The sequence below is a fragment of the Pollicipes pollicipes genome, unplaced genomic scaffold (genome assembly GCF_011947565.3).
Source record: "Pollicipes pollicipes isolate AB1234 unplaced genomic scaffold, Ppol_2.1 Scaffold_6138;HRSCAF=7277_pilon_pilon_pilon, whole genome shotgun sequence".
Lineage (NCBI taxonomy): Eukaryota > Metazoa > Arthropoda > Thecostraca > Pollicipedomorpha > Pollicipedidae > Pollicipes > Pollicipes pollicipes.
In genome coordinates, this window is record NW_023596818.1 from 19,682,266 (window position 1) to 19,693,718 (window position 11,453).

The window sequence follows — 11,453 nt, forward strand, 5'->3', positions numbered from 1 at the left end:
GAATTTGACCCGGACTGTGGCTTATGTAGACGCATCTCATATCTGCACTACTGTATCGTATTTGCGGTCATATCTCCCGATGCTCTTGGTGCATGTGTGTGTGTGTGTGTGTGTGTGTGTGTGTGTGTGTGGTGTGTGTGTTGTGGTGTGTGTGTGTGTGTGTGTGTGTGTGTGTGTGTGTGTGTGTGTGTGTGTGTGGTGTGTGTTGTGTGTGCGTGTGCGGTGCTGTGTTGGTGTGCGTGTGCGTGTGCGTGTGCGTGTGCGTGTGCGTGCGTGCGGTGCGTGTGCGTGCGTGCGTGCGTGCATGCATGCATGCATGCGTGCGTGCGTGCGTGTGTGTGTGCGTGCGTGCGTGCGTGCGTGCGTGCGTGCGTGCGTGCGTGCGACTCAGTTCAATAACACATGCGTGGGTATTGTGAGTATTAACAGGCAATATTCAACAGCATCGCCGTGACATGAGTGTACAAGGTACAAATCGTACCGCAAGGTCGTAAATGGTATGTTTTTATGGTGCTTATTGGAAGCAGATGACATAAGATTTCTTCAAGCAAGAACAAGGTGAGTTCTACACACACGCATATCCACATCTATATGTATATAAATGTGTATATATATATATAATATATATATATATATATATACATATATGTATCCGATATCGTGATCTATTGTCGGCGTACAGTAGGACGATGCCGAGCCCGACCTGCGCCCCCGGGGCACACTTACAGAGAGCGCGTGCGTTCGTCGGCGACGAGCGTCTTGGCGAACTCGTCCAGTCCGTGTTGTCGGCCGCGCACGAACTCCGGGTTCATGTTTCCGAACATGCGCTTCCCGGGCAGCTTGGACTGAAACGTTTGCACCTGAAATGGACAAGCCCCGTTACATGCGGAATGCACGGTGCCCGCCAAAAGATCTTCATTCTGTAACGCCGTGGAAACCACCGTGGTACATTGGGAGCGGAGGGACTGCTCAAGGAGCTTTACAGCAGGAAAATCCCTAAAACAGTCTGAATGAAAGGACAATAGGCACGCTTCCTTGATGCGGGTGTCCTTCGTAATGCTGATGCTGTTGTTTCTGATTTTCTATCTACCCACAGATGCTGAACATTACAATAAACTTTCGCTCTTTCGTCAGTGTCACGCAGAACAATTCATTTACTCACGTTGCATGAGTACACAATCACAACTATCGTTTACAATAGGGACGTTTGCCGTCCTCTGGCCGGTTGGGGCGAAACCAAACAGTCATATCGGCGACCGACCTGTTTCTTCAGTTGTTCGTTGAGTCGATGGAACTCGCTGTACCTCCGGTGGACGAACCAGCTCTGGCTTCCGCGCCGGATGACGAGTTTGTACATCTGGGAACGTCGGAAACGCTGCAGATATGTGGCACGTTTGGAGGAGGCTACTCCAGAAGTGCTGATTCATTTCTGGAGCATTCTTGCCGCAACTATGTAACACTCGGACCACCATTTCCAGAACTGACTCAGAGATTGAGAATTGGTTGCAAAGGCTGGCATGCTCTACGCGGAAAACAAAGCAATGAAGGCGACGGACGACATCACTTCGCAAGCATTGCTGTCAGGTTCGCGAGCGGCCCACGTGGGCCAGGGCTGCATGGTGAAGAGCGAGCGGGCACGAGGGTGGCACACGCGAAGGTGAGCTTTTCGAAAATTAGTGGGGGTCACGTCGGCATTTCGTGTCAGTTACCTGTCCGTGACATCCGAAGGCTCCCTAAAAGTTGGGGAGCGCCAGACCCCAAAACGGAAAATTTCGGAAAATTGTAAAGCACTAGACAGAAAATGTCGGGAAATAAACAACGGACATGCATCTGAAATACAAATCGACGCAATGAAACCACTCACCCGATGAACTTCACTGGACAAGATAAAACAGCACCGGATTAGTTCTAAGTGCTTTGCATAACTCAAAGCATCATTAGCATGCACCACCGCGGTGTCACGGACAACATAATGGTAGTTAATGTGGATTTACATAAATCACCACTCCGTTGAGCAATGCTCACAATTATTCTTCACCAGCGCTCGTAACTGGTGACGTCATCAGCGTTGCAATTTTACAACATCGCCGCACTTAACTTTGCAGAAGTCGGTCATTTAGGTTTTAAGCATTGTTAAGGGTCAGTCAAATTTCAGGAACACCAAATCACACACAAATTAACGTGTAGTGTCACATTACCAGTGCGCCCTTCATCACACCAACAAGTCCGCAACTCATCGCCGAGTGGGTGTGTGAGTCCACTACGCCCCGTGCCCCGCGTCCCGTTGGCGCGCGCCTCCTTCCGGTGTGGACGGCGGCCGCCGGTCTTACCGTGTACTTGCCCTCCCAGGTCTCCGAATCGGTGATGTCGACCTCCGGCGGCGCTGCCATCCTTGGGCCAGTGAGTCAACGAGGCCGCCTGGCCTTATCGACGAGCCGCCCCCGTTCCTATCGCGGTCGCAGGACGCTCTGGGGCCCGGCGAACTGTGGGACGTCGGTAGAGAGGCGCGCTAGTCGGACGTCAGTCATCCTGGTTAGAAACAAACGCGAACGGAGCATGGCAGGGCTCCCGTGGCAGGTGGGGTCATCACGGCTCCAGACGCGGACGGAGCGTGGCAGGGCTCCCGTGGCAGGTGGGGTCATCACGGCTCCAGACACGGATGGAGCGTGGCAGGGCTCCCGTGGCGGGCGGGGTCATCACGGCTCCAGACGCGGACGGAGCGTGGCAGGGCTCCCGTGGCGGGCGGGGTCATCACGGCTCCAGACGCGGACGGAGCGTGGCAGGGCTCCCGTGGCGGGCGGGGTCATCACGGCTTCAGACGCGTACGGAGCGTGGCAGGGCTCCCGTGGCGGGCGGGGTCATCACGGCTTCAGACGCGTACGGAGCGTGGCAGGGCTCCCGTGGCGGGCGGGGTCATCACGGCTCCAGTCGCGGACGGAGCGTGGCAGGGCTCCCGTGGCAGGCATCACGGCTCCAGTCGCGGACGGAGCGTGGCAGGGCTCCCGTGGCGGGCGGGGTCATCACGGCTCCAGATTTGTCGATAGACACGCGATTGCCACTAATCGTTCTGTTTGAAAACTCCTTACTGACCTGACGAGAACTGTTGATCTGGTCGATTGAGATCAGCTGAGACTACCCTGAGATTAAGATCAGCTGATACTTCTATCTACCTCAGTCGCAAAATTCAGAAATGGTAGCAGATGACGAAGCAGTGACTCCGACACGGCGTAGTTTCCTATTCAGTTGGCCGTTGTAGAAGGGGCTCCAGCCCCCAACTTCGGCCCGAAAGTGGGTCAAATCCGCAGATAAATCCGTTTTCTCGGGATACGAGGGAAGGTTTAGCCTTTTCTTCTTTTTTCGCATTTTTTTTAGCCAGTTAATCCGTTCCCTTCCCGAACACATTCTGCGAAAGTATGCTCCTGCTATCGAGTCCACAATGGCTCGTGCTCTTGTTCTGCCTTCATTTAACGTTTTACCGGTCATCGGTCTGCATTCACCTCAATTTCGCTGGCAGCTGTATCATCCATTGATCCGTTTCCTTGACTCACATTGACATAATGAAATTTGTGGTTTGTAAGCAACACACTGTTGTGATATTCATGCACGCACGTTTTAATGAAGACGACATTCTGGATTCAAGTTCCAAAAGATTCGTAAATCGGCCATCGGTTGATCATACCGATGAAATATTTGATGGCGCATTCTTCGGCGCACACGATGTGTAGCGCAAATACACTCTGAGCATACTGTCACGAACTTTCCCTTCGCGCCGGAACAATGAAACCGCCTTATCCAACAATCGGCGACAGAGAACCTCAACACGACCAGGCCGCACAGCAAATACACAGCCCTGACCTGCATGGAACCGAGTACAGCCAAAGCCACGCGCCACAGCTGAGACGCCGCAGTGTACTCTGAATACGGACCACAAACCTTTGAATGCAGACACTGGGGCCGAACTCCGCCCCAAAATAATCGGCTGGCGCCACTGAATTTTCGATAAGCAACGTGTCGTCAGTTCCTCATTTGCCGCGGCGCCCTTGGCCCCCTTAACGAGTCAGAACGAGTCCAGTGTCTGGTCCATTCTGGCAGGCTTAAAACATTGTCAGGTCGCATCCCTAGGTCTGAACGGATGTGGATAAACACAGTACATCCTCTGTCCTCCCCCGTCCACCGTGAGCTGTAACCACACGGTGCTGTGTCGGCCGTGTCCTCGCAACGTTCCCGCGTCCGTTTGCGCCGGCGTCCTCCTGACCTGATTCACCGGGGTGGGGTGCGTCAGGACCGCCAGCGGGCCTCCGCCCCGCCCCGCGCGCCTAGCGCTGCTCGCTGTCGTCCCCAGGTCCGCGCGCGCGCGCGCAGTGGACCACGCGACTCTGATCACGCACAGGCGCCACCCACGGCGGCGGGAGGACGCCGCCCCGAAGTGGGGCACGCGGGGCTCCCTATGAGTCACCGGTCGAAGACCTGACCGGCCAGGAAAACAAACAGGCCGAATGTGCCGCGTCTCGAGCGATATTGGACACCGGTGCCAGCCTCCGTGCGGCGTGTGGCATTCCTCGTCACGGGCGAGCCGAGCCGACCGACGGCAGGGCCAGCTCTGTGCAGCCAGCTACAGCTGAATCGTTCTTACAGCACCATGCATGCTGTGCGACAGAAGCAAACCGAATTTGGCTACGGTCTGTGCTTTTTGTTTTTACAGCACTGCGTATCTGCCAAAGTTCAGCCCACATGTTTAAACGCGGCAAATTGCCAACGTTTAATTGTACATTTGGGCTATAAAATTGCCTGCGATAGGTGCAAGTGGGTGATGCTGAAAATATCAGCTCAAGGACACACACCCAGGGCTGCTGCGCTTGAGTGCGTGGGCGTGACGCCAAACGAAGCACTTGAATTCGTTGGTTACACCTCATGAATTGCTTAAATATTTTAAGAAAACAAATCTCCGAAGAGGGTCTCGCTCATTCACCTGGCCTAACGGTTGGGCATACCCAGCGTCATACGCCAATGCGCTCAGCATACATGACCATGCCTCTCCTTGATCCCGGGCCTGCTCTCATCGGGGCATACGTCGTCGGTTGTTGACCCTGTAAGTGATGGGGCCAGGACGACGGCAGGGTGAACAGCGGCACCAATGCCCCGTGCCAAAACGTCGTGCTAAATGGGGCAATAAACCTATTCCACCTACGCAAGACATTCGAAATGCCGTGCAACACATCACATTCGTGACAGACTGGTCGCTCCTGTTGGTCAAATCATCTAAAATCAATAAGTTAATCAGCGGTGAAACCCCAAACAAAAAAGAGCATATATATTACACTTGTGTCCACTTAAAGGCACACTCATCAATACAAACTCATCGAAGCTTCCAATGGTAGAGGCGGAGTGAAGCATGTATATCTCAATGCTTATTCAGTAGCGTTTGTGTGCAATGAAAGGTGCCAAACAAGCATTCAGGCACAATGACGCGCCATAAACATTCAGGCACAATGACGCTCCATAAACGCATGACGGTGGGCAAACACCAACACAGATGTGGAAGCAAGCCATTCACGGCGCGAGCAACTGAAGGATGATGATGACACTTTAATTTGAGGGGATGGACAGGGCGTCGTTCGCAGCGGTCGTCCTGAGCCCAGACCAACTGAACAAGAACTTGTTTGCTACCCTAGGCCCAGATACGCACCATTAGTCACGTCGACAGCAGCGCTCACGGTGCGCGGGGTGCAGCGATTAGCCCATCGGCCAATCACTAGCAAAGTATGCACTACACAGGATCCACAGCGACCCCACGGACGGGAGGGCGGGGGGACCACAGGGCGAAGGCATGATGGATGTCCAAACCAGTCCATACTGCTTACATCCAGTCCAACCTCATTTCCGTCAGTGTTTACACATATTTGGCCGACATGCAATCAGTGCGTGCGGCGAACTGCTCTGTCCGGCCCCGGCCTGCACAGGCCCGTCCTGAGCGAGACCGCGTCCTGAGCGAGACCGCGTCCTGAGCGAGACCGCGTCCTGAGCGAGACCGCGTCCTGAGCGAGACCGCGTCCTGAGCGAGACCGCGCGTTGCTAGCTTGATGCCGGGCGAACGCGTTCTTGGATCATCCTGCACAGCGGCACGCAGTCCCGTGACATTTATTTCCCCACCGCATCGTGCTTCTTCGTTAATAGCGGGGTTTCTACAAAACGTAGCATTTAAATCGTGATAACGCCGGGGAAGCCAAGAACAAACTGGAATCGATACTGGCTAAAGGCACCCAAAAGGGCACACGCATTGCGGAACGCGCAGCTAAAAATAGCCGTTGATTGCACCAGGTACGGATTTCACAACACCGGTGTTCCCTCACAGGTCGTCGACCCATCAAGCGGGATCACGGGAGCAAACGGTGGAGGCGGAGCCTGCTCACGTGCTGGGGAAGACCCACAAGGGCAGCGTTGTTTCTGGCCCCCGTGTAGGTGCACGTGAGGCAGCGTGGTACACGTGATGTCCCCCGGCAAAGGGTAGCGTAGTTTCTGGCCTCTGTGCAGGCGCAAGCGAGGCAGCGTGGTATGCGTGATGTCCCTCGGTAAATTCTTGTGAGTGAGGCGCAAGTGCTTTGGTTTTCCCGTGCAATGACAGGACTTGCCCTTCGGTAACATTAATGAGTCGAAACATCACGCCTTCATTTGTAAGACTGGCAAGATCCCGTTCAGTTCCGTTCAGCACGTTTTCATTTGTGGGGCTGGCAAGATCCCGTTCAGTTCCGTTCGGCACGCTTTCATTTGTAAGGCTGGCAAGATCCCGTTCAGTTCCGTTCAGCACGCTTTCAGTTGTAAGGCTGGCAAGATCCCGTTCAGTTCCGTTCAGCACGCTTTCATTTGTAAGTCTGGCAATATCCTGTTCAGTTCCGTTCAGTACGCTTTCATTTGTAAGGCTGGCCAAATCCCGTTCAGTTCCGTTCAGCACGCTTTCATCCTCAAAACGTTAAAGGGCTTTCTTTGAGGCCGGGTCAAATGCATGCAAAACTGCAGTCAAATGCAGATGGGCAGGCAATCCATCATCGTCCGACCTGCCCGACGCCCAATCAGAGGTCGCTTCTGACGAATAGATTCACAAGGTCATCCGCAGCACGTGCGTGATGGTCTGTATGCGGAAATTCAGGTGGCTAAGTAAATTCGCGACTCGCTAGTCAATGCCATGAAGCATGTTCCTCCATGTCAGATCGCGTTTCTCTAAAGTGGAAACGATGAGTGAAGAGGCGCAGCGTATGACCCTGGGATGCGAGAGGAGAAAACATGAAGGACGAGTGGACGGACGAGGTCGGTTACCTAACGAGCATATCGTCATATCACCTATCTCAAAGGTTCTAGTTGCCCTTACTCTTAATGGCTTCCTTAACAAGTAATTTGCTCTCGCCAAATCACAACTCGCCTCAGGACAGTTAGGTGCACTGCCATTTGCTCTCGCCAAATCACAACCCGACTCAGGACAGTTAGGTGCACTGTCCCGCAGACAGCTGGAGAGCGCCAGACAAATAGGAAAATACAGCCTCGGGCAACTTCAGGACATCGGGCTCTCGTCACACATAACCGAATTTTCAGCCATTTTAGTATCCCTGATGGCAAAACTGTGGGTCAACATTTGACCTGGCGAGCATCTGCGGCGGGCGCGTGACCGATGACGGGCGCGACAGTTGGCTGACAAGCGGCGCGTCACAGCGGCTTGAGCACGACGCGCCCGCCTGCTGAACGCCCGGTCGGCGCGGGCAGCAGCTGCGCGCGCCGCAGCCCTGGTCCGCGTGCGCCGCCGTGACGCGCGCCGCAGCCCTGGTCCACGCGCCCCGCCGTGACGCGACGAAAACGGCCCGTCCCACTGCGACCTCGGCCCGCAGAGGCGACGCAGCGCGATGGCCGAGAGGGAAAGCAGCGTACCCCACACGAGAGCGTTCACCCCCACACGCGACTGGAGCCGTAGTACGAAACGAAAACAACAAGGGACGGGAAGGGACGCAGCCAGGCGCGGCGGGGTTGGGCGGAGAAGTTGTGCAGTCCACGGCGATATGGCCAGCCACCGGCTCAAGCACCGTGTGACCAGCACAGCACCACTGACTTCCGTGTGCTCCCAGCGTCGAACACGGGCGCTACCAGGACTGGCCGCTCCCCCGCTGCTGCCGCCTGGCTGCGCCACTGCCCGATCGCGTGGCGCCAGGGACGGGCGATGAGCGGGGAGGGGGGCATCCGGCCCCGGGCCCACAGGCCGACCGCGCGGAACAGCCGGCGCCTGTCGGCTGGGCGTGTGTACGCGGGGACGGGCATTACTCCAAACGAGGGGAAGGACCCGCCAAGCGGCCGGTTTATTTTCGCCCCCTGGCGCGCGCAAACAGCTGGCAAACGCCTTGGTCATGGTACCGCTGATGCAATGGTCTAAAATAATGTCCCAGAAGGCGACATTGACGGAATGCGAAATCCACAGCAAGCTCTCGAGAAATACGGAGTTGTGTCGATTACTCACTGGGCGAGGCATGCGGTGACGCGGGAGCGCTACGCAGCATAACCATACCGTCTCCTCAGCCCCATCAACGTGATCCCCAGTCTACAGCGCTGGGCGACGATTCTCACGAAATCTGCTGCGAGGAAAAACGGAGCGCGTTCATTGAGCCGAGGATCCGTTTTCGAGGCTACGAAGGGCGGCACAGGACAAGCGCGGCGTTGGACTACACACGAACAAAGGAGCCGAAAGACGACAAAAACTGAAACAGCTCGTTGCATGTGCGGAGTCGAAGCAGTGAAGCACACGCATTAAAGCGGCTTCGTATCCGAACAGTTCGTACCACAACAAGTTCATAAGAGCGGCGAATCAAACATGGTCCACAATGGAACCGAACGGCTTCCTGGTATTTAGAAACGAATTGAGAAGTGGTATAAAAATCGCTGGGGGTGGGTTGGGGTGGGGCAGGACACGAAAGGGACAGCCCGGCTCAAAGAAGACTCGTGTTTTATTGGGTGAATATTTAACAGCTGTACGGGCACAGCACAAAGTACAAACCGAACCCCCGCTTGCATGAATTGGTGTCGTTAATTGGTTAATAGCACATTCTTTGGCTAGTGACTCATTAATAACTAGTGACTCATTAATAAGCTAAGTTCCCAAGAGCTGGAACGCCATCCACGTCCACTACCATGAAATGAACTTGTCGAATTGCATGCGAGGAATTGCACAGCTGACAATCCCGCCAACATGTCTGCTGGGACGTTAACATCTCACATACACGCGACAAAGCACGGGAGCCATGTCAACTATGTCATGCCAGGAGCCACCGCAGTGACGGCGATGGCCTGCGGCGTGTTCATGCGAGAGGCATCCGGGCCCGTACGCCCGGATGACCTCGGCTGGCCAGCGGCCTGGGCAGCGCCGTCAGGACACAGGCCCCATCACCCAACACTCGGGCGCCTGCCACGCGACGTGCAGCCCACCAGACACAACACAGACCGGAAGGAATGTGCCCGCCTGCGCACGAGCCAGTGACGTCAGCCGCCGTTACGTGCAGATGATGACGCAGATCTAAGCATACATATAGTTAGTCCTAATCCCCCCCCCCCCCCCCCCCAGCTCCCGGCGTTCTTTCCACGGCTATTCTGTGTGTTTGCGCCTCTGAGTGCGACGCACCCATTGGAGCCAATTTAATTGTCCCACGAGGAATGCTAAACGTTTTGCTACCGGAGCCTCGCGAGGAGCGTCAGGGAACCTGAAACACGGCTCGTGAAGCCACTCGAACTCCTGACCGAGGCCGCCGGCACACATTGGACGTTTCTGAGCTCCGGTCTGTCTGTTTCGACGCTGGTTTCTATGAAGCCAGTAGGCTGCCGTGATCGGGACCCCACAGACCCCAGAGGTTACGCCCATTCCCGGCCGTACCTAGTGGTTGCCGGCACTGTTAAGCCAGACCCCCAAACGGGGCCAGACTGGCACATAAACAACGGAGTGACGATCGAGCCTCGGAAAAACACACCAGCGCTCGTGTCGCAATGACTAGTGGTCGTAGAAGTCGGCGCGGGACACAGAGTAGCGTGCGCTGGGAGATAGATCATCATTGGCCACCCACTCAACGTTCATTCACGGCCATCGGCCAGCCCCCAAGATGTGGAAAGGTTCAGACCGGCCACCCCTTCGTGATAGGCGCATCACACGCTGAACAGAATGGAATGAACATAGCATCACCTCCAGCTTTGGCTACCTAAAACGAACAGGCACCTCGGACCGCATCGAAATCTTATAACACTCACCGAGACTCGCTGGCGCCGGCACCGGAGCGATCCGGTGGCCGAACCCTCAGTGACCGACCGACCCCCCTCCCAGGCTCGCTGGCGCCGACACCGGAGCGATCCGGTGACCGATCCCCTCAGTGACCGACCGTCCCCCCTCCCAGGCTCGCTGGCGCCGACACCAGAGCGATCCGGTGACCGATCCCCTCAGTGACTGACAGATCCCCAGAAGCTCACTGAACGCACTTCGTTTTTGTTTGCAGTTGTTTTTGTCAGAATCGTCGCCCAGTGCAGCAGCCTTCGAGGCTGGCTCCACCTACCGTTCAGTGGGGACGACCCTGCTCGCTGGAGCTGGCGTTCCGCCGCTGAGCTGCCGACCTCGCGTGCTGTGTCGGAGACCCGCCACACTCGCGCACTTCTCTCCGCGGCAGTCCCGCCCCGTCTCCGCAGCCGCCGGCCGCGCGCCGCCCTGGCACCGCCCGCCGCCGCGCCGGTCGGCTCGGCTCAGTTTCAGCGGCACGCGCGTGATGACGTCACTGTCGCGTCATGACGTCACACGCCGCCGCCGGCCGCGGACCGCACGGCGCGGGGGAGGTCTCGCGGGGCGCGGCAAAGTTTGAAGCTCGAGTCAGCTGCTGTGGCGAAGGTTGGCGTTGGAGATGTAATGTACCGTACCGCTCAAACGTGCCGGCAGCCACCATAAACCAGTTTCGACCGTAAGTGCATTTTCGGCAAGAGGACTTTGCCGGTACCAGGACTGTACGTCATTTGGCAATTATTGGCCTGCATGGTTACGATGTAGTGCCTCTACCGGCTAACCATAGCCGCTTTCAGGTCGATGGCATTCATGTTTCTAGACGGTTTGCAGCAACAGGCTTAGATGCGTTTGTCCCCATCACAAACTTTCCTTTTTCTGGAACCAGGCGGTAGTTGACATTCCAACCAGCAACCTATCCATCCCAACAAATACCGAGAATCCGGAAGGTAGATAACGCCACTCCTGTCGTTTTCTTCGTGTGATGCTGCGGTATGACAACACGGTTCAGTACATCATGTGCGTGGTTTGTCAGGCGCCCTGTAGCGTCATAGCCTGGAGTGCTACCGAAGTGTAAATATAGTATGCATATTTTAATATATTATTCAATAATCGTCACAATGGTGCCATCTCCCACAGGGCTGTCAAAACCATTCAAAGTGAAACATTGCAG

The 11,453-nt window shown here is 55.8% G+C and overlaps 1 protein-coding gene across 1 annotated transcript; it reads right to left on the reverse strand.

Annotated features, from left to right (window-relative positions):
• Positions 1-722: 722 nt before the first annotated feature.
• LOC119105864 (serine/threonine-protein kinase Sgk3) lies at positions 723-10,677 on the reverse strand. The gene is made up of 4 exons (XM_037229419.1): positions 10,566-10,677; positions 2,331-2,483; positions 1,262-1,357; positions 723-860 (listed from the first exon to the last, which is right to left on the reverse strand). Exons 2-4 carry the CDS (start codon positions 2,388-2,390, stop codon positions 723-725), a joined length of 294 nt encoding a protein of 97 aa, XP_037085314.1. The 5' UTR covers positions 2,391-2,483; positions 10,566-10,677.
• Positions 10,678-11,453: the final 776 nt, after the last annotated feature.